General features: G+C 42.5%; 3 protein-coding genes across 3 annotated transcripts; 1 reads left to right on the top strand and 2 right to left on the bottom strand.

Annotated features, from left to right (window-relative positions):
- The first annotated feature begins 468 nt into the window (after window positions 1-468).
- On the top strand, window positions 469-3,937 carry bricd5 (BRICHOS domain containing 5). The gene is made up of 6 exons (XM_070852328.1): window positions 469-569; window positions 835-972; window positions 1,051-1,200; window positions 1,296-1,406; window positions 2,628-2,778; window positions 3,746-3,937. Exons 1-6 carry the CDS (start codon window positions 516-518, stop codon window positions 3,838-3,840), a joined length of 699 nt encoding a protein of 232 aa, XP_070708429.1. The 5' UTR covers window positions 469-515; the 3' UTR covers window positions 3,841-3,937.
- A 415-nt stretch (window positions 3,938-4,352) lies between these two features.
- Window positions 4,353-7,723, bottom strand: mlst8 (MTOR associated protein, LST8 homolog (S. cerevisiae)). The gene is made up of 9 exons (XM_070851754.1): window positions 7,681-7,723; window positions 7,201-7,374; window positions 6,771-6,822; window positions 6,479-6,641; window positions 6,315-6,390; window positions 6,012-6,164; window positions 5,796-5,920; window positions 5,544-5,707; window positions 4,353-5,133 (listed from the first exon to the last, which is right to left on the bottom strand). Exons 2-9 carry the CDS (start codon window positions 7,327-7,329, stop codon window positions 5,015-5,017), a joined length of 981 nt encoding a protein of 326 aa, XP_070707855.1. The 5' UTR covers window positions 7,330-7,374; window positions 7,681-7,723; the 3' UTR covers window positions 4,353-5,014.
- A 777-nt stretch (window positions 7,724-8,500) lies between these two features.
- meiob (meiosis specific with OB-fold) lies at window positions 8,501-14,559 on the bottom strand. Its single transcript, XM_070852277.1, has 13 exons — window positions 14,494-14,559; window positions 14,208-14,265; window positions 13,931-14,062; window positions 13,445-13,517; window positions 13,081-13,276; window positions 11,307-11,407; window positions 11,022-11,074; window positions 10,739-10,834; window positions 10,479-10,571; window positions 9,243-9,387; window positions 8,903-9,089; window positions 8,689-8,775; window positions 8,501-8,605 (listed from the first exon to the last, which is right to left on the bottom strand). The coding sequence occupies exons 1-13, from the start codon at window positions 14,557-14,559 to the stop codon at window positions 8,501-8,503; spliced, it is 1,392 nt and encodes a 463-aa protein (XP_070708378.1).
- Between the last annotated feature and the right edge of the window lie 12,267 nt (window positions 14,560-26,826).

Raw genomic sequence — 26,826 nt, 5'->3', positions numbered from 1 at the left:
ATCGACTGGATGCTGCAACAGTCCGAGTCGCGTATCACCTCTCACCTGATGAGAGAGGCTTTCCAAGCTGCGCCTGCCTCGCCCCTTTGTCCATTGTCCGAGCCGGGGAGGGCGGCCAACTCCTCTCACGGGTGCATGTTTGAGTGAGGGGGGAGATGGGCAATGGAAAGATGGGAAAATGTTTGAGAGGCATATTATGGCACATTAGGTAGAGGAGGCATTAAAAAAAAAAAAAAAAAAAAAATTGCAGGAAGACAAAACTTGAAAATGGAGTTTGGCAAGATTCAGAGTTTTGTGTGAAGTGGGTGACTGTTTTGGGAGGGAGGCGGTGAGAGCGAAGGAGGAGGAGGAGGAGGGGGGCGAGGAGGAGGAAGGGGGAGGTCTGAGGTCTGCAGGGACAAAGAGAAGCTGGCCAGGTGTACAGAGTCTCAGTCAGCGCTGGTCATGACCACTGCTCCATGCCGGTAGCTACGAGAAGGGAGCAGATCGAGTGAGGAGCCGCCAAGGGACACAGGATGGTGAGGTGTTGGAAACATTCAGACAGCCGCTTGGAGGACGCACAGTGCACGGTAAGAGGACGGCGTTAAACAGGAGAGGTGCAGATTAGCTGTTAGAAGGTGTCACGGCAGGACACTTGGTTTTCTCTTCCATGTAAAGCCAGCATCTGTTGCACAAATCTGACTTCCAGGTGTTGCTGTAAGTACAAATCTCAGCACCTAAATGTGGCTGATGTTGGTTTCCCTGCTGCAGTTTGGTGTTTACATCCCATACCGAGATGTCTGTACTGTTTATATACTACAGCGTGTCACTATGTGTGTGTGTGTGTGTGTGCAGGATGGGGGCTCTGCTGCGTCCTCTCAGTCCCACTTCCCACACAAGGCATTCTGGGTCAGCCTCTCAGCCTCTCTGCTCCTGGTCATCATCGCCCTCGGTTTGGCGGGGCACCTCGGGCTGTCGCAGCCTCACTCTCCGGTATAGGGCCTCCGCCACGCCCAGCAGTACCCCAGTGTTGTTCCAGTGGGTCTTTCTGACCCGAGTCTGCTTTTGTAGTCTTTACAGATTGCCCGAATCACAGCTCCAGATCAGACCGGCGTTCTGATCAACCAGTCGGCCGTTGTGGACCAGCAGAACGACCTGGTGACCTTGTCGGTGACCTCTTCAGCAAATCAGACATCCACTGTGCTCTTTGATATCAAACATGTGCGTCTAGGTGATATGCATCGATTTCACGTTTCATTATTGTGTCTGCAGATCATGATGTGAAAGGTGTCTGACTGTCTGCTGTTGTGCTGCAGGGCTTGATATGTTACAAACCCGTGGACCAGGACAGCTGCTTCCTGCGAAAGATGGAGAAGTCTGACTACGACAACGTGCACTCCCTCCTCCACGAGTCAACACACAAGGTGGCATTTCAACTCGTGAGCGCTGTACGGTCATGTTGTATAATAGGATCTCCCTCACTGCATCCAGGATACGTGAGACTACAAAGCTCAGCATGAAAAAACACACCACATGGCAGTATAAGAAAAAGAAAGATTGGGGTTGCCCTTTTAGCTCTGCCAGGCGTTTCTAAAGCCGCTGCCCCACTAATGTGTGAACTGGCATTTCTGAGCTTGACTCATAGCTTCATCCCAGAAGCAACGCGCCACTGAACCAGGACCTGCTGGGTTTCATAGGTTTTGCATGGCTTCCCTGCCGCTTTGCACAAAGAGAGGGGTGAAGCATAGAGGGCCCCAAAGAGCCGTATAGTCTCCCCTCTCCCTCGCCTCCACGGCTGAATTCCTCAGCACATCTGATCCCTCCAGGCACCCTCAGCGTGCCCAGGATCTTCTTACAGGAGGCTACGACAGCGAGCCTGAGCCCCAGAGTGGGCACAATGGCCACTCTGTGAGAGGGCTTTTTAGCTTTTAAGACTCCTCTGTTGGATTAAGATACAGCCTGATGCATCGGTTGGTCAGGGAGGGGCCTGTGTGTGTCTGCTTTGTGACAAATACCTGAATGTTTAGCACTCATGTCCACAGTCGGGTCTGAATTGAGCCCTGTTGCCCTCAGATATGATTCGTGTGAGACTATCTTGATTCTTAATTGTAATTTAACAATATGAGCTGAGACCTCGCAGGTAAACTGAGATGGATCTCTGTTTCTCCGCCTTATCATCTATTTGCACAAAAGCCCATCTCCATGCATCCAAACTGAGTCTGTGTGGTGTCACATATCTCATACAGCTCCTCAGTATTCAGTCCAAGCTGTATGGATGGAGAGTAGATGTGGTTAGTTCCTCTATTCCGCAGCACAATGGTCTTCTTGGTAGGAAAACAGGTTGTTACGTGACCCACTCGAGCATAACAGCGCTTTAAGTGGTCCACTATCAGAGCCAATCAGAGGTGTAAGTGGTGCAATTACACACAGCCTTTGTGACGAGCAGGAGCACCAAATGTGCAACTGTGTTGACCTCATCAGAGAGGATATCAGATTAATAGCAGTTTGAGTTTCGGTCCCCGTTTTGACTCCATTTTACTTTGTCACTGCGAGCTGGATATGATTTCTCACACTTATTAAATGACGCTGCAGCTGTCACTCATGCTGTGAGTTTTCTGTTGAGATGTCGTGATACGGTCTCCCTGCAGAGTCAGTTCCAGCTGTCCGGGAATGAGACCCAGAGGCAGATGGAGTTCCTGGGAGTGCTGGGGGCCAGTCAGGTGGATGTGTCCACGCTGGAGGAGCCTCTCCAGGCTCTGTGTCAGGACAGGTCCATCCACTGGACCAGGAGGGCCGACGGTGAGAAAACAGGCAGCCTTGTATTTGGAAGAGGGTCACTGTGACATTAACATTTCATGGAAAAAAAAAAAAAAATGCTTCTACAAATGCTAGGACAAGGTTTGGGGGAAAAATCTAACTCTGATCCCTTTGTCAGATGTTTGCTGAAAGCTACAATGCCCAGCTGTTTCATTAGTCTCGGCCTTTTCAAAGAATATACTATTTAAATTTATAAATACATACTATATAGATTGGTTATGTTTTTTAAAGATTTGTGTCCACAGTATCAACAAATGGGCTTCAGGCTGCTACAAACACTAAACACACCTTGGCTACACACACCTTTTAGATAAAAGCGCCGATAATCTTACATATTAGTAAAGTGTGCAAAGAGTTCAGGGTCCATTTCTCAGTACTCACAGACGCTGGATGAAGAGATTTTAAAATTAGTCAGCTGGCAGCTCCATGTTGAACCACCGTGTCAGGCTGAAACCTAAGACTAATCTGACACCGAGTGACCTTTCCACTCCTGCAGTAAATGACGGGCTATAAAAACATTACACCTACAGAACAGTCTACATGTGGAAATTCTCCTTATACAGAAGTAGCCTTGCTCTCATACAATGATCGGGCCGCTTTTAGGCAATAAAATGTGTCAAAATTATACATTCTGTCAAGAAATTAATCATTACACAGGAATTTGTGACTGACTCAACCTGTTACTTTGTACAAGCTTTACTGCCAGGAAAAAGAAACATGTTTTAATCAATCATTCATGACTTAAAGTTGTGACACATATTTGTCAAGCCAAGTGGGGTACGCTAGTTTTTATTCCTCCAATTATACAGAGTGGAGTTTGGGTAATGCTTGTAGAGTTAGGGGATAATATTCTGAATTCAGGGGAGCATCGTTGTGTTCAGTAAATCTGCATCTTGTCAATGATTTTGTCACGTTTTTAATGGGTCTCTGTTCTCTGTGCCGTTTCCAGGCCCGGGCAAACAGAGGCTGGTCTACTTCTGCATCGACATCTGCTTTCCCAGCAACATCTGCGTGTCTGTGTGCTTCTACTACCTGCCAGAGTGACTGTGTATTATATTCTCCTCCTCCAGGCAACAGATCAGGGAAACAAAGTTGTCTTTTTGGCTCCCTCTTCAAGGAAAAAAAAAAAGAAAGAAAAGAACCCAGAACAAAAACCAGCTTTGACTGTTTCCTTTGTGCCATACAGCCGCCAGTAAACCAGTGAAGCAGCCAACCCTCCCAGTCCATTTCCATCCTTCCGAGATAGAGGAGATGGAGACAGGCTGTCATGGTTATCGCCAGAGCCCCATCGTCACTCTCTTCATGTGTAATACCCTCTCTGGTGGCACACTTCGGAGATTACAGAAGAAAGATCCCCTTTTTTGTATGTGCCCCAATTGTATTTCCTGTAACCCACTGCTGCAGTGTAATTATGTGTAATCGTTCCTGTTTCAATGACTGTTTTGATCTGTCCAATAAAAAGACTTTTGTGTACTTTTTGGCCAATTTTTCTTCATTTGGCTGAAAAAAAAAAAAAAAAACCACACAGAATGACAAAACTCAAAGACTGTAAAGACTTCTGTGAATGACGTGTTTACTGAGGAATCAGTTTTGGGTCCATCATGTTCTCCCGACACTCACTGATCCACATGTGATCTTCAAGAATGGTACAGCTTAACTTTGAATAAAGACTCGAGAATCAAATGAATGAGGCATGTCACCCATAAAATAAAGCAATTCCACAGCACATCCAAGGTAAGGTGAACAATGTGGTCCTTTTGATACAATTAATATGGTGCACTATAAAAACAAGGAGTCGAAAAGGATTTCATGTAGTGCACAGAGACATGAAGGGAAGTCTATGAATCACCAGTCACACCAGCTTCTACAATGTTGGTACAATGCTCCTGTCTGACTGCTTAAATCTGGCGCACAATGGCGGGCTTGGCCTTTACTTTACTTAACTACTTTATGAGTTCACACGTTGCTGTGATGCTGAATACTTACAGGCGCCTGGCAATGAAGAGCACTGTAGACGTCTGGCGCACGGCTGAGGTTCATCGTAATGCTCAAACACACGTCTCCGCTTTCTCAAGACGATCATTTCTGGGAAAAGTTTTAATAATTCCCATCTTCCAAAGAGTCCATTGCTTTTCTGTCCTTTTTCCAACTCTGCACAGCCTATGTGCCATCTCCTGTCTCTACATCCCCTTTGTCCCGCTCCTCCTCCTCCTCCTCATCAGCCCAGCACGCTGTCGTTGAAGGCCAGACACACCACGGCCTTCTGGTGGCCGCTGTATTCCCTCTTGATCTCTCCGGTCTCCACGCACCACAGACGGGCCAGGTTGTCTGAGGAGGCTGTTGGATGGAAACGAGCGTCAGAGCCTGATGGTCACCCCAAGGTTTGTTCATGCTGTAGTCATTAAACCTTTATCTGCTTCTCCCTAAAAGGCTAAATTCACTTAATATGGGACTAAATATTTCATGAGGCTGCTGCTCACTTGAGCCTTTACTGTACTAATATTAAATTCCCATAATAAACAAAGACACTGTCTTGACTGAACCAGAAGACTTAAATAGTCTAATAATGAAATGATTTAATATTTATTTACTTATATTTATATAACTATGTGTGGTCATACAGAATAAATCTAACATTCTCACTAATATATGTTTGGAGGACAGTAACAGCCCTGATTGTAAATAATAATGTATGATTGCTTGATAGAATGGTTTTTAATGCAAGTACACTGACATTACATACTGACCAGTGACAATATACTGGGAGTCCCCAGAGAAAGCGCAGTCCCACATCCAGCCTCTAGACGTCTCTCCAGGATTGTTGCTCTTGATGCTCAGCTCGGTCATCAGTGAAAAATTGGAAGTCCTCCAGATCTTACAGGTCTGGTCTGCCGAGCAGGTGGCCAACAGACTGGAGATGACGACAAACACGCAAAGTCTGCATCATCAGCGGCTACGTCAGAGCAGATTTGTAGCGAGTAGAGGAGAGGGGCACTCACGTGGAATCGGGGCTGAACTTGCAGCGGAGGGAGTAGCGTTTGTGTGCAGGGATCTTAGTCTTGGGAATGAGCTGGGTCACTTCATCTCCGATGCCTCCAGCAAGGTTCCACACATAACAGTTTCCCTGTTGGTGGGGAGCAGAGGGACCAAAGGAGGCCGTTTAATATAACTACACACTAAAAAAGCAGCACGCTTTTCAGAGTTTGGGTACTTACTGAGCTGTTGACCGCTGCCATGTAACTGGCATCTGGGTCAATGTGAACCGAGTTGACTGAAACCTCTGGCTCAGGAATCAGCTGTTCGTTGTGGTCAGTCTTCAAATCCCAGATGTGAATCACTCCACTCTGGTCTCCGACGATCAGCTCTGCCTGAAGAAATTACAAACGGACTCTTTACAGACATTTGTGGCCAGTAAACACTCTAATTAACATTACATATAACCTCGACAACTTAAATAACAAGTAAACAACACTATTATTACCACCAATTCATGACTCAGTGCACACTGAATGTCTCACCTGGTTGGGATGCAGACACACACAGTTGATGGGAGCATTGACCTGGAATATCCTCTGACACTGTAGATTTCTTGACCTGGGAGCAGCAGCAGGGATCACAGTCAGGCTTATTGACCACATAGTGAATGTGTGTTAGCATAGCGGCTGAGCCTCCTTCGCAGTACCTCAGGTCCCATATGCGAGCCATGCAGTCTTCTCCTCCTGTGTACATCCAGCGTCCGTCTTCATGGAAGCCCACCGACGTGATGTTCTTGCTGACGCCATCATAGTTGATCACCGGGTTGGGGTTGTTGGAGTTCAGGTCGTACATGCGGATGTGCTGATAGCCTGAAATGCAAATGCGTAAATTACAGTGCAATGCAGCAAGCTACAAACAAACTGAATACCAAGCTGTGCACGAAGCATGACGCCTATAAAAGGAAAGAAAGAGAAGGTTTGAGAAAAATCTTAACCAACCTGCAGCTGCAATCATACTCCTGTCAGGTGTGACCTCAAGTGAATTTACTTGCTGGAAGCAGTTGTTATGGAAGTGGATTGTTTAGTATTTCTGTCATATTTCACAACTCAGATCTGAGACTTGCCTTAAGCTAACAAAGGGACACGCTGTAGTGGGATGTAAAGAAAAAACCCTGGAGCTGCTCTAAAGACAGTAAACTACACCTCCCTTGACAGCAGACATATTGATTTCACTGAGACATGGGGGAGTTTAGTGATTAAGAGGGTTCATAGAACAAAGGATAAGGTCATGTAGTTACTTCTTCTGCTGTCTGATCAACTCCAAAAGATGTAAGGTGAAACTCTAATCTCTGACATTATAGGCTCCTCCATCCACCCAGAATCACAGTGTAAACTCTGCCCCAGATTCCCCGTGTCACAGAAAGGATACGGAGTCCTGGTGCTGGACCGTCCTGGTGCAGATCCCGCTGTGGGCCTGCCAGAAACGGACGGTGTGGTCGTATCCAGCCGTGGCCAGAATGACCGGGTCGCTGCCCACCGTCCCCTGGTTCACATTCATGCTTGACTGCTGACCGTCAGTGCCCGGAGCGATGCATGTACCACACTGCACAGAGAGACAGGAGACAGTCAGCTGCTGCTGCTGCTGCTGCAGGTTTCTGACTATTGTTAGATGGCAACTTCTAACAGGAACGTGGTAAATTTATTGTCACACTGTGGAAATAAAACATTCAACTTATGACGAGCATGCTAACGTTAGCCTAGCGTTGTTTAAGGTCAGTTTAGACAATTATGTTGGCGGATGTCTGCACTTCAGAAGCTGACACATTGACTGTAACGATCTCTCACTGTAGGACATTATTCATGGAAAACTCAACAGCTTAACACAACAGACGGGACAAGTTTTCATTACCTTTACTTGCTGGTGTTGACGACAAATCGGTACGTCTCCGTAATGTGTCCCTTAGCAACTTACGACGATGATTCAAAAGTTCCGGGTTGATATTAATCGCTTTGCCGCCATCTACTGACTTATTTTATCCCAGCAGGAGAAACGGACCACAGCCGTGCACAGAAGTGACCACTGAGGGGGTTACAGTGGTTATTGTTTGCTAAGGCTGTCAGATGAACGTTAACTCATCTCAGACTGATGCAGCTCTACAGAAATGTTTGCAGTTTGTTGTGCTGCTCTAAATGACATTGTAAAAGTCCCCTGTTGTTAAAAGAATATGCAGTTGTTTAATTGTCGATGTTTTAATTTAGTGTGAAATAACTGGAGTAAAATGTAAGTCAGCAAATGTAAAAGAAAAGTAATAATTGAGTTCAAATATATAAAGTTAACTAGAAATGTATATATACTCATTACAACCTCAAAAAAGTACTTTAAATGGTGCTACTGTATATTTATAAAATACATGTTGTCTCATTTGATATCCTGGCTGCATATCAAATATCCTTTCATGGAACAATTGAGTTTGATTGATATATTTGACACATATAAATGTTTTTTGATAAGTTAGTTTATTTAACAGCAGTCAAGACAACAGTAACATTCTTCCAGATATATGTATTTCAATAAATAAGTTAAATAAATAAATAATGCAGCGAATGTATAGATTCACAAAACACAAAGCCCACATGTGTAAGTGACTCAATCAGAACAGTACTACACAGCAGGTAAAGCAGTCAACTGCAACACGAGCTCGTTCCTGCTCAGTCAGGGTGCGCTGAGATCACAGCAGGGCAGACATGTGCTGTTTCACCTCTCCTGGATCAGCCAGTGTGCAGGCCAGGACCAGCCCCATGATCCCCGTCCTCACTTTAGTGCAGGGGAGGATCTACAGCATGTTATAGGAATGTTTTAACATATGCTTTGCTTTTATAGCCAACCCACAAGGCACTGAATCAAAGACTATGGTACCTTCACATATATTTTGCACCTCTCCAGAAGAAATTTCCACTTCATTGCAGTCCGCTCATCATCAGTCAAAGTGAAAAACTCCTCTGTCTACAACAGAAGAAATGAAAATGCTGTTTATCTCACCTGAAGCGCAGGTGCCGAGCCGTTCATGTGTTTAAACTGCAACTACCAGTTCATCATCATCATCATCATCATCCTGTGAAGTGGTACTGACCGTGCACCCAAGGGTCTTTTCTGCTACGGGGCTCCTGAGGTTGCAGGTGTGCAGGGTGCCGGTGTGGTCTGTGAAGTCCACCAGCAGGTCAAAGCCTGTGGTGGCTGAAAAGGCCTGATCCCTCCCTGGACACAGCTGGTTGGTGCAGCTCTGCGTGTCCTCAGTCACCTGAAACTTACACCTGGAGCTGAGACAGAAGGGAGAACAGACTCATCAAGGAACTGTTTATCCATATAATATATTTCATTCAGCATGTTCAAACGATCAAAGCAGAGTGTCAGAGCTGAGGCAGAGCAGCTGCTGAATAATGCCTCCACTCTATGACCTTGTGTGAGCTCACCACCGAGTCTTGATGACTTTTGAAACAGACGAGTCGAGGTCGAGCTTGGAGATGAAGCTGTATGTGATGCCAAAGAAAGCCTCAGGGTTTTCCTGCGCCTTCTGCTTCAACTGGCTCACAGTGTACACGTCAGTGATGGACTCCACTGCAGACACAAAAGCAGCAACACATATTCACTGCAGGCTTTTTCTTTTTTCACAGGCTGCACTTCATCATCTGATCATTTGACGTTTAACATCAGGACATGTTAAGTGACAGTGTGGCGATATACTACATATTTTTCTCACTGTCAACTGCAAAACAGTGTATACGTCCATCCATCAATGTTTAGCAATGTGTACAAGTCGAGTGGCTCTCAGCACCAAGCTCCATTTGGTCCTACTGACAAATATATGGTTTAATTTTTAAAAAACAGCAGGGCATTTCCTGAAACAGATGAGCACTGCAGTTTTTAACTCAGCAGTGTGTTTGTTCGGGACTATTTTCAGCTTTCAGAGTATTTAAGAGCAAGATGACAATACAATTCAAAATATACTACTGTGTTTTTATTACTGTAGTTGTAGTATTTGGACCAGTGTGGAGACACACAGAGAGCACATCCTACATTAGGCTACATCAGCCTTTGGCAACACAGGCTGTATCAATTCATTGTCAGTTTTGGTCTTTTCATTTGTTGACAGAAAGAAAAATATAGACTATCACAAGAGACTTTCAAAGCATAAAAATGTGATTTCAGCCATGTCATGCACATCATGGGGTGGACTTACAGTATATAATCAGCTGTTAAATTTATGACCCAAAAGGAAATTTAAGAGTGAAAGAAATGACAACAAAAGGAGAAATATGAGTAGAGGCCTAAAATACAAAGAACATTCTACATTAAGTTATTACACGGCTTTGTTGAATATTCAATTCTGATCACTTATAACATTTTGTTATTTCTGTATAGCAGACCGTTGCTATGGGCACAGTTCTGATGTAAGAAGCAATAAAATCATTTAAATGATTGTTTTGATGATTTTTAGATGATTTGTTTCAAGTTACTGATTATTTTGTATGTAGCGGTGTAATAAATGGGTTTATGTATAGCGAGACGGTCATTATTGCAAAACAAACCCATTCAGGGTGATTAAAGTCCTGTTTTGCAATAATGACCAGCTCACTATAAATTACATTACATCTATTCATTTTATGATAAGATTATGAGAAAGAGTGGAGTTCTTCTCTGCTACCTACCAGCCACATCTTCTGGCTTCTCATCTTGATCCAGGACACCTGACTCAGCGACTTCTTTAGCGTAGCTGAACAGCAGGCTGGCCTCTCTGGTGTCTGAGAGCAAATTAAGACTGACTTGGACAGCGACAGACATTACTCCATCATAGATCATAGATTTTCTTTTCCCCCACTGTGCACCCTGGCTGGCTGCTTGGTTCCACCTTGTGTGTGACACAACTGATAGTTATGTCACATCCTATGTTTTTGTGGATGCTTCTTACCAGGATTGACAGTGATGATGGTTTTGGTGTTAACGGTCGCTGCCATGCCATTGCGAAAGTTGTCAAAGCTGATCTTTGCGTCAGCTATGAAGAGCACTTTGAATGGAGAATAAAAGTTAAAACAACAGTAAGTTATCTTAAACATAAACACACGGTTACATCTCAGATATCCACCTCCTAGTTCCTCTTCAGTAGTGTATGTTAATGGGACATGACAGGCAGGAATAACAGTTAAATAAAGATTCATTTTGTGGCTGAGAATGAACAGCAGCTGTTAACCTACCCGTCTCCTTGGGTATCAAAGTTTGCACGAGCTGAATGGCTTCTCTGTCCCAGCTGTGAGTGAAACAGGGGTCAGGCAGTCACTCAGGGGAGAGCACGGTGAAAATCAAACACACATGGAGTTCAGCGGGTTAATCTAAAGCTTCATGTCAGCAAAGTAAATTTGTGGTAACCTAAAGATACACTGCGGTGATCCAAGGGGACCAGTGAGATGGAATATGGCACAAAAGCAGCAAAAGTAATAAATCTTTATTCATTTCCAAATAATTAAATGTGCGTGACGCACCAGACGAGAGGGAAGGAAGAGACGGAGTCATCAAAGAGCTTCACTTCCAGCCTCTGTCCTCTACGTCTGTCTGAAGTGGTGAACTGCTTCGGCTCTCCAATCTGAGAATGTAAACAGAATCATCTGAAGTTCGTATCACGATATCTCCCCCTCCTGTAAAAAAAATGCAGTGACACTGAATGCAGGATCTGACCTCTCTCTGACCTCTGAGGCATGACTTTGGAGCCATTATGGTAAGTTGGTGTGTTCCCGGCAAACAATAAGCATACAAACCAAGAACCACACAGATAAAACAGGCACAATGTAGCTTATTAGGCAATTTATAAGATATGAATTCAGTCAATTGAGAAAACTTTGATATGTTTGTTTTTCAAACTTATTTCAACTGAATAAATATTTGCTGAGCAGCCACACTCAAAAACATCCCATTTCATGCGTATCAGGCTCCCCTCCCCTCAGTGACAGGTTCCATGACTTTTCCATGACTGACTGTATAATGTTACATCGGACCACTTTTTAACAGCCCTTCCCTTCTTGTTAATGTTGTTTTGAAGCTCAGGAATTTTTAACAGCCTATTTTCCACCATAGTCGAGCCCAATGTGGCAAAAAAGACAGCCGTGGAAACCACGATCTAATGCAATCGCAGTATGTGAAGAAGTTGGAAAAAAACATTTTGGCTTCTCAATGAGTTTATCAATTTTCATCACATTTGAAAAATCAATAATATCCTGAAAACTTTATTGCTATAACACAAAAACTTGATTCAGCACCCAACACTTATTTGATTGCAAAATTTGACTGTTGGCCCACGGAGGATTCATCCAGGATTAAACTGATTTTATTTTCAATAAGAATCCATCGATCGATTCAAAGGGAAATTCAAAAAATAGTGTTAAAAAACAAACTGATGACCCTCAGATCTCATGCTTTTAAAAGAAATATCCACCTATCTAACTATAAGACATATTCTTCTTCTCAGCCGACACGACCAAAGCTGTACCATAATTTATAGAAGAAATTCTAGTAACACATCAACAGATAAATCTAAGAGATAGCGCTCGATGCCTCTATCAAGGACACCTCTAAGGACGTTATCCCACTTATTCCACAGTCACTTGCTCAAGAAAAAAGAATTCATTAATATTTTCATGCGTTTTGCAACCAAAATTCAAAGTTTTTCACAAGCCACAACCCCACTTTCCCTGGTAACACCTGAGGGTTTGACTAATACATGGAACAATCATTACCATCCCATAAGGCTCTTATGCAAGGGAAACATCGTTCACTGCTCCGGTAAACATCATGATTCTTTGATACGATGAGGCAGCAGGAGATATTTCTAGTCTGCTCAACTCATAGAACCCTTTGACTCAGCTATGAGTGGAAAAGCTGACGTTATGCTAGCGAGACTGAAAGTCATTAAAGTCAGAGGGGCAGAGTACTTCCTGCAGCTTGCGTGTTACAGTCCCAATGCTGCGATATTCAGTGGATGAGGACCTGAAGGATGACACACACTGTTGGAAATACGTTATCTTGTAACCACAGAGATTGGTTACTCATTTTATGTAGCTAGCACATTAATTAAGATCAGTGAACAGACAGTGGTACTCCTTAATAGGTATCCTATATCACATTTTGACGGACATCCTGCAGCCAATCACAATCAAGTACTCAGCCAGAACACGTTATAAAAAGCCTTGAATACATTACAAAGTGAACAACTTCTTTAATATTATTCAATAATCGACAGACTGTGGCCTTAAGGTGCCCTACCGATTTCACTGCAGCCAGTATATTTATCACCATGCCGTCCAGCTTCTGCCCATTGGCCACAATGTCACCCAGAGAGTAGAAATCTCTGGAGTCCTTCACTGGCAGGTGGATCAGTGGCAGCAGCCTGTCTATGGTGTCCATGTCGGCACAGAGACGTACCTGAGAATGAGCCTCCGTCACCAGCAGCCTGTAGAGGCTGACACAGCAGACACAGGCCTTTGAACCAGCAAGTCCTTTGACACCAGCCATCAGACACCAATACATCATATTTTATATTATATATTTTACCTCACTACCCCTCAGTGATGTAAAAGCTACGTAGCAAGAGGACAACTAATTCTTCTGTACTGAGAGTGTAAATTACCTTGGTGTTGTAGGACAGAATCGATCTCCCTTCTCTGGGTCTTTGTTGGACACTAAAGGATTTTCAATGACGACTAGAAAAAATAATAAGAAGAAAGAATTTGTACATTAGCATTACGTTTATCTTTTTGTTTAGATTTAAGTAAATCAGTGTGTAGGCCCACAAGCAACGATTGAGATTTTACTCCAAATAATAATTTTATAATCAGGAGCAGTGACTTTCTCATTTTAATTTGAAAACCTCCAAGCACTATAAATTGACAGGTTTGGAGTAGACACAGACACTAATCTAAGCTGGACATGACCAAAGCTTTATTTTGTGCTATTTTGATGAGTCTGGAAACTACATAGTGGTTTATACAAATATCTAAGGACTTCTGTGGGACTCCAAAAACAAAATTAAAAAAACACATGTATATTTTTGCCAAATCCACAAAAACTCGAGGATTTTTAAGGCTTGTGGGAACTTTGACAGTGACTTCCTCACCACAGTCTCCAACGCTGAAGCTGCCGGAGAGCCCGTTAATATATCCATCGTTTCCCCACGCTGTCACATTAATGAAGAAGTCAGGTGAGTCCTTAACACTGAAGCCAAAAGTGAATCTGTCCACACCTATGTCTGAAATTCAGACATGAGAAAAGGAAAGAGGAGCACAGTTGTTCATCTGCTCTCCAGAAGAGGGGGCTTGTGTACAAGACACTGAGGAGCAGTGTTGTCAGAGGAATGAACAGTTCAGCTGCACTCATATTAAAAAGTTACTAACTTTTTCTGTCAGGAAAGCTTTTCACATCCGTTTTCCCAATGATGATGCCTGCCACTTTCTGAAAAACATCACAAGGACAATAAGATAATGACAATGTGCAGACACACACAAAAATATATCCTATCCCATCAATGTACGACTACAGTTCAGTAAAATTAGTCCCAACCAGTAGACACTGCTTTGGTTTAAGGGCTTCCGCAGGAAAAATAAAATACAAAAATGCAATTTTAAATGATATAAAAACAATTTAAATTGCTGTAATTGGCAGAAAGTAATTTTAACTCACTGGATGAGAGAAGTTGGGATGCAGCTCAGAGATGGCAATGTACGTCTGAGCAGCCATTTTGTTCATGCATGACTTAGTTAATCCTCCTCCAGTCCAGTTTTTAGTGCATTTACTGACTCTGAAAAACAAGAAACAAAAAAACAATGAGCGTTAACATTTGGCTTTTAATTCCACCTGGATATAAAGTGTTTCAGCAATTCCCCTTTCATTTCCAGAAACCTTAAAGCTAACACAGGAGTTAGCTAACTTAGCAAACAGAGAAAGATGGCTGACATACATTTAAGCTAGCTCACATCTTCACTAAATGACTTTTACCTGATTTTTACACCTACTTTGGTTAAAATACCTTATTATCAGCGTTACCCACCTATTTTCATCAACAGCCGAGACATTGTACTGCTTTAATTAGTCTTCTTTTTTACCTGAGTCTGTTCTCTTCACTCTTTATTCAGATTTTCGCGGCAAAGCTGTGGCACGCGACCACAACACACAGCCAGTGCACGCGACAGTCTGTTAGTGCTGCCTTCACATGCAGTCGGAAATTTCAAGTTAAACTGGGTGATCACTACAGAGGTAAAACTGTCTGACAGCACTGAGGCTTTCTCATCACTCATCATGCAGTAAAATATATATTGTGTATATTATTGATGCATTGACATGTAGCCTGCATCCATTTAATGTTGCAGCTGGTAAAGGTGGAGTCTTTATCCATAATAATAATTCATAATATTTTAGCCTACTTGTCAATTATATTTTGTCATTTCAGTCTGAATCGGCAAAGTAACCAGTAACCAAAGTTATCAAATTAATGTAGTGTTGTAAAAAAATTATCTGAAGCTGAATTGTTTATAAAACCGTAGCATACAAAGGAAATGCTCACAAGCAAATGCAGTTTACTTTCCACCACTGATTATATGTTGTAGCCTTAATTGTCAGAGCAAATTTGTAAATGTGGTTAAAATGAATTCCAAGACCTGATCTGATGTGCAGCTTTTTATCTTTATTCAGCCTCTAGCTATAGATATAACATACACTTTCTTTGTTTTTTAAATGAAACAATATAAAACCAGCACATACAAAAACATATCGACAGCTGGTCTTTTGTTAGGAGCTAATAAAGTTACTTATATCCCACAGGCATCATCACAACTCTCTTTGTATGGTAAAATAAAACAACATCTACCAGTTACCATCACTTACATATTAAATCATTACTTCTCTCTCTCCCTCATTATTTTGCTATGAAAGCTCTGCGCTGATGTTCACTTATGGAGCAGGACATTTATGAGCAGCACACGAAGCCAAAAATGCTTCCACACCACCCATTTTTCTGTTCTAGTTTATCTATTTGAAAAAAAAAACCCTCCATGGGTGTTGTTTTATGTAGTTATATTCTTGTCTACAAACATGTATGAAAAAGTCTATTATATCACAGTGTATGTTCTCCATGAAAAGATCCAAAACAATTTAATACACATCCATATCCTGATAAAAGCTCCATTGTAATCTACAGCTTTGATCATTTCAAATCTGCATGGCTGTGATGAAAAGACACCTGCAGTCACCTGATGTTTTGGTGGACTTTGCGTGATGTTGCCGGGGAGGAAATCTACAGTTTCATCACACATTCACTGCAGCAAACATCTGTGCAGCTGAGCACACATGTATGGAATGGGACCGAACAATACTACTGCTCTCACTGATGGACTTGATGACTGGAGGCTGCCAATAATACACACAATCACCTCACACACCCACATGCACACACATATTTGTACGCTGTGAGTCATTTCTTCACTGTGAAAGGTATCCCTGCGCCTCAGACTTTGATATCACCTTGATAATCCGTCCCAGGCATCATCCGCGGCATGGGATTTGCTCTCAGACGGCTTTGCTGAGAAGAATTCGACAGTTTCCTGGTTTGCTTTGATAGCACAAAGCTGCGTTTGACATGTGATACTGTCTTATGCACCTAAGCAGGAATCAAAAGGTGTAATAGTAAACCCTTATTCCTCTTCCACGGTGACTAATCCTCGTGGTCGGGCGTTCGGATCGGATACCTCATCCCTGTGACTAATGTTGATTTTTAGACAGTAATACGTCTGTTGATGTGATTCCACGGTCAATGTGTTCCTAATCCCAGGTAAAAACAGTGCAGTAGCAGCCACAAAGGCATTTCATAACACGACAACGCAAAGTCAACACGGTGAGATTAGTCTCCAGCAGACAGCCTGGTATTGCATCAATGTATTGATGGACTTATGCTGTTGTATAATGTCAAACTGGACTGATTAAATACGTTTACCTATGCAGAGGAATCGATCTGATGTGTGCACCAGTGCCCATTGGCTATTCAAATGAAACAAAATCTCAAATTCTAATTTCATTAGGTGTTTCTGACTACAGTTTGTGAGTCCATTAATCACAGCATCACCAGATAAATCAAGTGAAACTTACTTTTGGATCTAATGATTTAGCCGTAATGAATTCATGCCCTCTGTTAATCTGTCATCAATCATGCTTCGATCCAACACTCAGTTGGTTCTTTTGAAGGGATTTAAAAAAAACTATTTGAATTTCTTTATGATAAGCAGTAATAGGACCGTGCTTGTCGCTTCTGATGGCGTGATTTCATTCAGAGGCAAGCAGGAAGTACCTGCGGGGTGGTGAACATGCAGGGCTGCACACACAGTCACTGCAGGAATGTGCTGCGATTGGGTGGCCTCTCTGCCACAGGTCGGCTCCCTGGAGGGCCTGCAGCCGTCTGACCACTGCTGTTAATCCGTCATCCCACTGTGTGCGTGTGCCGGTGTGTGGGTGTAACAGTGGGATTACGTGTTGTATGTATACCTGCCACGTTCTTACTGCCACACAGGCACGGTGCACACAGGGGCTGTTCCTCAGCACTTTGTCAACATGATTGAAATGAGCAACTTGTCCATCTCTAAGCAGACAGTTCATTTCTGTGCTGTTCTTCAGTGGGAATTCTGATGCATCAATCAACGTCTCGTTCTGAACACTTCTGAGGAAAGCCGCACACGCCGGGCGGCGTGGAATAATAAGACGCACTTCATTTGGAAACACAAGAGTTCATACGCATTCAAAACACGTTTCATGAAGAATGCGACTATTTCAAATAGCTAAGCTCTCCTCTTTATACCCTCATGTTATTGTGTTACATGCTATATATGTAAATTAACTGTTTTTATTGGGTGATTTTAAGTGTTAACTGCTCTACACTGATTCCTGGCTAAGCAATGCTTGGGTATAGAATAGAGAATAAAGAAATAAAAAAAAATATATAACGTATACTTTATTAAATTAGGTGGCACATAAAAAAACAAATACTCAGATTAACACGTCTGACTCTTTTCTACCCCTCAGCTCATGGTGTTTTATAGAGATTCAGACCAAAGGCACTACAATTGAACACAGAACTACCACATAAAAAAAGCTCAACAATAACACATGTCTCCATCACAGTGGTGGAAGTATTGCAAATATTGTACTTATTGCTGTATCTGTATTCGACAACAGTGGTAACTAATTGCCTTGCTGAACAAAATATGATGCGCCTCTATACAGTATATCAAATAACCCCATGGTACATAAAACAGTTAGATTAGTTCGACCTCAACTAGCTACAATATTAAAATGCTGCTGAACTGTTCATGCATCAGTTGTAAAAACACCATCCAATAATTCAATAATATATAAAAAACACTGACAGTAGCCATTCTGTATCGTCCACTAGTGCTTTAACTTTTAAAAGACTTTAAATATATTTTGCAGATCAAGTTATTGTTGTTTTTTTTTTTAATGCAAGCAACTGTCCACTGGACCTCCACGATGGCACCAGACAGGAGATCTGTGGTTCAGCTGCACACCCTGTGTAAAACACGAGAGGAGAGGAGGTAGTACAGACACCGGCGACTGCTCAGGGGTATGGCAGCACAGAGACAACACAAAGCCAAGCCAAAGTCCTCTTAGAGCTGCATGGATTGAAAGGATGTGACAGCTTCATATTTCCTCTATAGTTTTCTGACTGTTCTTTCTCTGTCTAAACACAGAGCCGCACTGACCCGCGGTTTGATCTAAATGGCCATTTGTGATCAGGAAGTCCAAGAAAATGGTGTTTTACACAATATCCATACGGGATGTACCAAAAAAAAACGATACACACTGGGGTTTTACAGTGTTGTAATTTGCTGTGCAGGAAGTGGGCAGACAAGTTGTAGTATTTAAGTTGGTGAACCAAAGGGTTTCAGTTCACATGCAAGCATGCACACATATGCATGAGCGCACACAGAAATAGACAATAGAGCTGTTGTTAGGAATGAAATAAGTTGTGTCACTGCACCAACTCCTGAAAGAAATATTGAGTAAGGATCTAATGGAACCAATCATCATTATTTTATTGAATTCGATCATTAAAACATATTCTCCTGTGTGAACGGTGTATGGGGAGCAAGATCTTGGCATGGCCTGAACTTCTGCATCCAAGTATAGCTTTTGCAGTCGCTGGCAACAGCCTGTGCAGTCTTTATTGGCTTCCAGAAGTGGAAAATGTCCAAACTACAAGTATGTGTACGCTGTAATTTCCCTGCCACCTGTGTGACTAACTATACTGTAGCTGCACCGTCGGGGCTGCTCACAGCCATTGAATCCAGCTGGGCTCTGGCAGAACAATGCACTCTGTCTCTTCATCCCCATGTCCAATGAGGGAGGGGGGGGGTACACGACTGTGGAGGAAATTTTAAATGATGTTAATAACATGCTGTTGAAAAGCAGCACAAAGAGAGAAATCAGTGGCACGCATGATGTCAGCTCCCATCATAGTTTGGCCATACTGAGGTAATGGGAAGAACACTGCGGCACTGGTCGTGTTATTGCTATGAGTCTTCTTGTTTTGCAGGTCAAACCTATGAGACCTCAGTTAGACAGGAAACATTATATTACATGAAATCAAAATGAAATCTAAATGAGGAGGGAACTTAAAGTGACATTTCTGTAAAACATGCCTGAAATGAAACAAAAACTCTTTCAGTTGTAGCGTGTTTTCAGTGAACATTTCCATGCTGTCACACAGTGTAGAAATAAATGCAGCTGTGGTTCGGGCGCTTTTATGTCATCGTCTACACAAAGCAGGTATCACCACCTACCCGCCCAGCTCAGGCATGTTTCCTATCTTGTCCAGCTTGCACAGTTATGGCCTTGATCCAAATTTGCGGTGTCCTCATGTGCAAGTAAAGACGACGGGGGGGGGGTTGATGGGCGGAAAAATTCAGTCTGTGGCATTGGTTTACAAACTTCTCAGCAGCCACGGCTGGTGCCATCATGGAGCTTAGATAAATGCAAAACAATGTAATTTAAAAACGCCTTCTGAGCTGTACTAACTACTAACAGAAAACTGTAGTATATAGTATATAGTACATCAAAGTCATTAAGGTTCATCTTCTGGGGACCATGAATGTTAATCCATCCAATAGGTAGGAAATGTATTAGTAGCACAGCGACTGACCAATGGACCCTTTTTACATGCACACACACACGCACACACACACACACAAGCCCTCCCAAATCAATTGGTCCTAAGTCTGGTGTGTGTCCCTGAAAGTGGCTTAGATCACAGCCACACACACATAAACACACTCCTTCAGCTCCCAATACAGTGTAACCACAGTTTCAGAGGTTAGAACGTACTGATGTTTACTGAGAGGTATTTCACAGACAACAGTGGGGTATTGTTTTTCTCATCCTAACTCTGATTTACTGTATGCAAGCGAGCGTGTGCAGGCTGTGGTTTGTAGCACACGTGTGCATATTGTCATCCACGTTGTGTGTTTAAAAGCATGTCTGTGTGTGTGTGTGTGTGTGTGTGTGTGTGTGTGTAGTTTTTAGAGTCCCAGAGCATCACTCAATTCAAATTTTCTATCCACTCGAACAGAAATCCCGCCTGATATACTGCCACTGTCAATTTAATGTTACCCAGAGAAATTTTCATCTATTCATCATTTTAACTGCGGAAAGACTCTGAGCTGTATTTCAGCTACATCAAAGCCCGTCCTGCTGTCCCAGTCTATCACAAACGTCTTCACAACATCCACTGTTTAGGTAGTTCCACTCTGACAAGCCCTGACAGAAATAGCTCGCTCCAGATTTGACCCCACAAGTCTTTTTTTTTCAAAATCTAAGAGACAAAAATCTTTGAAGTGTTTTTTTTCTTCCCCAAATGAGGGGAGGAACACATTTCTTCAATTATTACTGAGTGATATATGAAACAGAAGCTTTCATTTCTTTTGCCGCATGTGTTCCACCGAACAATGAAATCATTATATTCTGGAGCATCGCCCCTAAAAGTGGTACAAAGCGGGACACAGTTTCACGCTATAATGCCATTTATGAGCTGATTGTTAAATGATTTCAGTGTTCCGTCGGTTAGGTGCTGATTTTATGGCACGTGGGACTGATGTTCTGTGTAAAGCATCATCTGCGTGGCTTCGACATATGCAGACAAACTGCTTTTCTGTTATTTATAAAGGAATATTGTATCAGGAGAGTCTCATTAGAGGGTGAAATATGCAGCGTTTGAATAGCAGTGACATCAAGTCTAGCGAAAAGCTCAATGTTTGGAATAGAAAACTCATTATGGTGTATTATTGGACTTATTGTAAGACTTTGACTTTCCAAAGAGTACCAGATTTGGGCATGAATCATTTGTATTTTTCTTTCCAAATGTGGAATGAACACACTGGAATTTTTGTCCTCTAATTTACTGGTGCCATGGCTAGAAATGTTCAGCATTTTTATTCATATCGACTGTTTGTGTTCATTGTGTGGTTATAAGTGTCTCTGTTTTCTCCTTCCATTGGTTTCCAATCTTTTTTTATATGTGATGGTTATGATCTGTTTTCTGAAGGATTGAATATACAGAATAACAGAGGCAACCACTGAGATTGGAAATTCTCAAAGTTATTAAAGATATCTGTGCTGCCCGTGCTGTACACCATGTGCTGCTGCTCAAAGGATGACGAGGACAGTCAATAGGTTTCTCCGTTTGTCATGCTAACAGATTACCTTGTGAGATAACTGGATTTATGAGATCACAATCATGTGAAGATCCATCTTGCCAGGCAAATCACAGTAGTTTGGACCAATCAGTGTAAGCTATGGGTGGGGTTTAGAGGTGATGACAGCGAGAAGCAACTGGCTGTTCCAAAACAACAGCAGCTCCTTAAGAGGAGAGTATTTCTTCATTGAAAGGACAAAGAATGGCACTAAAGGCTCCACTCGATGGAAAAGACATTTTCATTCATCTCATTGGAAGTTGAGTTGAAGTTGACAGATGGTTCATCCAATCACCTGACAAATATTTTTTCGAACGTGCCTGCCCCCTCACAGACAGTTTCTAGGAAGACTTCCCATATGGCTCTGTGTAACAAACCATCTGGCACGTCAGGTTAACTAATGTATCACATCAGTCACAGAGCCCATTAATTTACCAGGAACATCAAAGCATGTATGTATCTGTATTTTTTTTTTTTTGAGCCATTTGTTCAGTCTCTAGTGACCCATTAAAAAAGTTGCTCCTGGTCTTTATGCGGAGCTATCGGCTGCTGCAGCTTCATATATAGATATCAGACTGGCATCAGTCCTCTCCCCAAAAAAGTCAGAGCAGAAAAAGACATTGATGTCAATGACAAGGTCTCACTATGTCTTGCAAGTTTGATGAACCGCTGCTTGTATATCTTTCCTCCACAAGAGTAACAGGGAAACAAGGACATATTCTCTATTGCTAAATTTGTTATCCAAGAGACATTGCAGCACTATGTTACTTTTGTTAATATGATATACAGATTGTGATACAAATGCCTGATAAATACACTAATGGCAGACTTCTACAATGTCACTGCAGAAATGGCCATGACACACTGATGCATTAGACGCCCTCATATCCTGTTGGATGTCACTTAGGCCTTCTTCAAACCAAACTCTGCCATTAGAGGCAATAGGCTCCATCTCATCTGCCTCCCCCAGTCCTCTCTCCTTGGGATGGTACTAACATCACATATGGAAGACATCATGCTGTTACAGAGCTGCTCTCCTCACCAAGCACTAATAACAGTGTGGCTATGGGTTTAATAAAAAGGAATGGAACGAATTATGGCCCCATCCCAGCCGGGGCCATCATGTACTGCAGCGCATTAGCGTGGCCTCAGCAGCCAGTCCAGACCAGCAGTGACTGGGAGGGGTGACAGAGTAAGAGAGGGGGGGGGGGTGACTAGGAAGGGCCAAACTCCACAGCAATAACCAGTCAGGCTCTTATGGTTCGATGCTGTAGTGGAGAAAGGGAACACACAGAGAGAGATGTAGAGGGAGTCAGTCTGTGGGCAGCACAGAGACAGGCTCTGCCAGGAGCAGTGGGATGTCAACAGCAGCTTGACAAAGGATGTTAAGCTGAGTCTTGATTAAAATGGAAGTAAGAGAAAGTCATGCTCAGCCAATTAAGTGAACAAAATGAGAGCACAGATAGTCTCTAGGGATTTAAGAGTAAAGAACGAGAGGAAAACAGGAAGATGTAGAGCTGCAGGAATGTGAAACTGGAGACATGAGAGATGTAACTGAAGGCGGGTGATTCACTTGTTGAACGAGTGATTCATCATGTTAGAGAGTTAGTGTAATAGTCAAAGAGAGGAAACGAACGGGCTCTGCAGGCTGATTTTATATATAATCTCCTGAAGGCCATTAGGACAGTGGCTAAAATTTGGGGGTTAGGATCCCCAAAGAGGTCACAAGACAAATTAACGGGTTCACAAGGTGAGGATGGGAAAGAATCAAACAACATTATTTTAATATTTTTTTAATAACAATATTTTAAATTGTTTGTCCAAGTTGGCTTGCTAGCAGGCTTCTTCTTCCTTGCCTTTGTTGGCGTGTTGCTGCATTTTTTGGTGCATTACTGCCACCACCTGGCGATTGGTGGAACAACGAGAAACCAACAATAGGGTGCGAATCAAGCCACACGGGTGAGTGTGCACGTTCACATGCATGATACAAGAAAAAGGGAACCCACTACATCGGGCCCACATACAGTGTTCCACAGCACTACTAGTGGTCAAAAACACCACACGGTACCTTTAATATATACTACTAAACATTTCACGTAGATTTTTAAGTTTTTAAGCTCTTATGTGGACACAAGCCAAAAAAGGCTGGGAACCACTGCTTGAGTTTGCTATGAGTTAAGGGCTAAGACCCACTAAATTCACATATAAGTACCGTGAGAGCTGAGAAATCCTCTTGCAGTTGTCTTTTGACTACATCAATCTACTTACATGTACACATTTTCTCTTAGGATTTTTTTTTTATTAATTCAACAGTCCACTCACACACACACACACACACAGATGTTTCACACTCTGCCTTCCTCGTGTCTATCTATATGTGTGAGTGGGCTGCTGCTATTGTTTTAATAAAAAGATAAATGTACAAAGAAAATCTGTAAATACTTGCCCCTCCTTTTTGCAGCTAACGTGAGATAGACAAAAGAACCTTTTAACTGTTTTCAATTTGGTGTAGATGAAGGTCTCTATGTAACCACTCAGTGTGTTTGCTAGAGTAGTTTTCCACATGTTCTTTTGCACATTTTGTCAATATCTATAAGACATTTTCACCAATATATCATCTGCTACTGCTACATAATATTGCTCACCTGCTGCCCTTTATTTTCTTCTATCTTATTTCATTTTATTTTGTTTGACATTGTCTTGACACTTACAGGGGGTCTTGCCCTGACTTTTCAACTCTTACGGGGGTCTTGAACCCACCACGAGACCACCTTGGACCGTCACCCCAGAAATCCCCAGCTTAACAAACCTACTGATTCTTGTCTATTTATGTAAATGTGAAAAGTCAATCAAGCTTGATTAAGAGAACGACAGAGCAGATGAAGACAGGAGCGGAGCAGTTGGAGGTGAAAGCGGTTGCTGGTGCTTCATGGGTGGGCAGACGTGGCCCTAACCCTCGGCTCAGTATGCAGCAACATGTCTGTCCCCAGGTCAGCTGCCAGCGCAGGAGATGACAGGTTAGTTCAGACCTACAGCAATGCAGGGAATCCTAATGGCTCCATCAGGACAAGTGTACTGTCTGTTGTGTTTAATCCATCCTCTGAAGATGACCTGCGTGTCACTGCTTCAGCCTCGGCCGGTGATTACGTCTGTGAAGGCAGCAGACTTATATTTCACCAGTGGCTGTCTGGGTTATTTTGGAGCTTAAACTCAACAGTTTTTACTACTGTCTCCTTCACCTTTTTGACTGCGTTCGGTCACTTGATACGTACCTCCATGCCAGCTCACCGTCTGTTTCATTGAACATACACAGACGTCTGTTATATTTGGATTAGAAGACACCAGCTCGCCTGATTTGCTCTCCCACTCTCTTTTTGGGACATTTATTTTGACCTCTAAGTCGTTTTCCCCTTCACTGTCACTGACGTTATACTTATGGACCACCAGAGTTGGAGTTCTGGTATTTCACTCTGGCCTCAGGATTACATACCTACACTGTATGCAGATATAATTACATCTAAAAGGATTTCGACTGAAAGGGCTCATTGCTGCTCAGCCCCGTCAGCTGAATTGGTCGACTGCGTGCTGTTTTGATGATAAAATCAAACAGAGAATTTACAGTTAATGTCGCAGACTGTCATATAAAAAATGCATTTCATATTAAGGACTTGAAAGCTAATTCAAATTTGAAAGATAATTTGGGAAATTTCCCTGCTTGTTTATTTTTCAATAACAGCTGATATATGTGTAAATGGGGACTCATTCATGAATAAGTGGCAATGCACTCCTGATATTAACAACATAGTCACTGTGTAATTGATTTTCTTTAGGCCATATACTCCAGTGTGTCAGACTGATCAGCCCCCAGCCTGGAGAGTGGCTGTTCTGAATGCAACGGCATGTCAAGTCAGCCAAAGATACATTTGTGTTGTAAAATGATATATTAACTCAGACACACATGCATGCATGGGCAGTTGAGGAGATGCCACGTACACACAGACACGCACGCAGCCGTAAAATCACATACATCTGCTCACCATCCTTGTAATTGTGGGCCCATCAATATCATATTACCTGTTCCTTTAGCTGCCTATTGATTAAGCCTGCAGCGGCTGTTCATGTGCTGGTTACGATGTGCTCTATTACCTGTGTGTTAGTGTCAGCCTCTCAGATCGGGGTGGTGGAATTGAATGTGCATCATGGGAGGGTTTGGGCGGTGGGGGGATTATGGTTTGTCCAGGCTATCCATTGATCTCTGGGAATGTGAAGTGTCTTTGGTGCAGATGGATGCCTTATGGGCTTGTGGAGCATGTATGGTGGCCTTCATAAGATGGCTGCTATGGATCTCTAGATCTCTAATTAAAAGTGAGGGGTTTGTAGTGAATGTGCATTTCAGTTCTGACAATTATATTATTTTAAACTTAAACTGCCCATTACAATACCAAAAACAGTACAAAAAATTATAGCTGTTACTATTCAGACTAGTACTATTCAAACCATAATAAACACACAATATACAGCTGTCTACTCTGAAGTGAGTCAGTACAGTGTTGCATGATATAAACTATTAAAGCAAAGGTGAAGAATTGCATTACAGGGTTTATAGTAAAACAAGAGTCTACAGCCATGCTAGCAGCTCTGTGAGGGTGTCCTTAGCTAAACGCTAACATCCATATGCTAGCATGCAAATGTTCAGCAGATATAATGTTCACCACGTTCACCATCTTAGTTTAAATTGTAAGCATACTAGCATTTGCGAATATGCACTAAACACAAAGTACAGCTGAGGCTGATGGAACCTCATTTGGCCTGATTCGGCCAAACCTTGACCTGATTGTGGCACTAGATGAAAAGTTAAGGGATCACCAAAGTTATTACAATTCATCTCTCTGCGGGAGCATAAATGTCTGCACCAAGTTTCATGACAATCTATCTGATAGTTGTTGAGACATTTCAGTAAAAAACACAAATCTCAGGGTGGTGCTTGAGGGGGAAAAAGCTGATCATCCTCTATGGCTAAAAAACGCATACATGCTATCAACACAACACACAGCACAAGCTATCTAATGGTTTCAGTTCACTATACATATATTTGCTTGTATTTTATGGTAGAGAGTGCTCATAGTGCACTAAAGAGTAGGACTGACTTTGGTCACAGCCTGGAACGACCTCTGAACACTGTTAGACTAATCTGTCCACTGAAACCAAACCCTATAGATTAAATTCTTCATTTTAGATAACTCTGTTGCATCCTGACAGAGTGAGG

The sequence above is a fragment of the Pempheris klunzingeri genome, chromosome 20 (genome assembly GCF_042242105.1).
Source record: "Pempheris klunzingeri isolate RE-2024b chromosome 20, fPemKlu1.hap1, whole genome shotgun sequence".
Taxonomy (NCBI): Eukaryota; Metazoa; Chordata; class Actinopteri; order Acropomatiformes; family Pempheridae; genus Pempheris; species Pempheris klunzingeri.
This window is presented reverse-complemented; position numbering and strand designations above follow the sequence as displayed.

What these genes read in the sequence shown, in the direction of transcription:
- bricd5 (XM_070852328.1), top strand. Translation starts at nt 516, where the DNA reads ATGGTGAGGTGTTGGAAACATTCAGACAGCCGCTTGGAGGACGCACAG. An exon ending in TGTCGCAGCCTCACTCTCCG is followed by an intron (nt 973 to 1,050) that starts GTATAGGGCCTC and finishes CTGCTTTTGTAG; the next exon opens with TCTTTACAGATTGCCCGAAT. An exon ending in TGCTCTTTGATATCAAACAT is followed by an intron (nt 1,201 to 1,295) that starts GTGCGTCTAGGT and finishes GTTGTGCTGCAG; the next exon opens with GGCTTGATATGTTACAAACC.
- mlst8 (XM_070851754.1), bottom strand. Translation starts at nt 7,329, where the DNA reads ATGAATGTGAACCAGGGGACGGTGGGCAGCGACCCGGTCATTCTGGCC. An exon ending in GAGTATGATTGCAGCTGCAG is followed by an intron (nt 6,642 to 6,770) that starts GTTGGTTAAGAT and finishes TTTGCATTTCAG; the next exon opens with GCTATCAGCACATCCGCATG. An exon ending in AAGTTCAGCCCCGATTCCAC is followed by an intron (nt 5,708 to 5,795) that starts GTGAGTGCCCCT and finishes CGTCATCTCCAG; the next exon opens with TCTGTTGGCCACCTGCTCGG.
- meiob (XM_070852277.1), bottom strand. Translation starts at nt 14,559, where the DNA reads ATGAACAAAATGGCTGCTCAGACGTACATTGCCATCTCTGAGCTGCAT. An exon ending in TCTTCCTTCCCTCTCGTCTG is followed by an intron (nt 11,075 to 11,306) that starts GTGCGTCACGCA and finishes TTTCACTCACAG; the next exon opens with CTGGGACAGAGAAGCCATTC. An exon ending in AAAAGACCCTTGGGTGCACG is followed by an intron (nt 8,776 to 8,902) that starts GTCAGTACCACT and finishes CTTCTGTTGTAG; the next exon opens with ACAGAGGAGTTTTTCACTTT.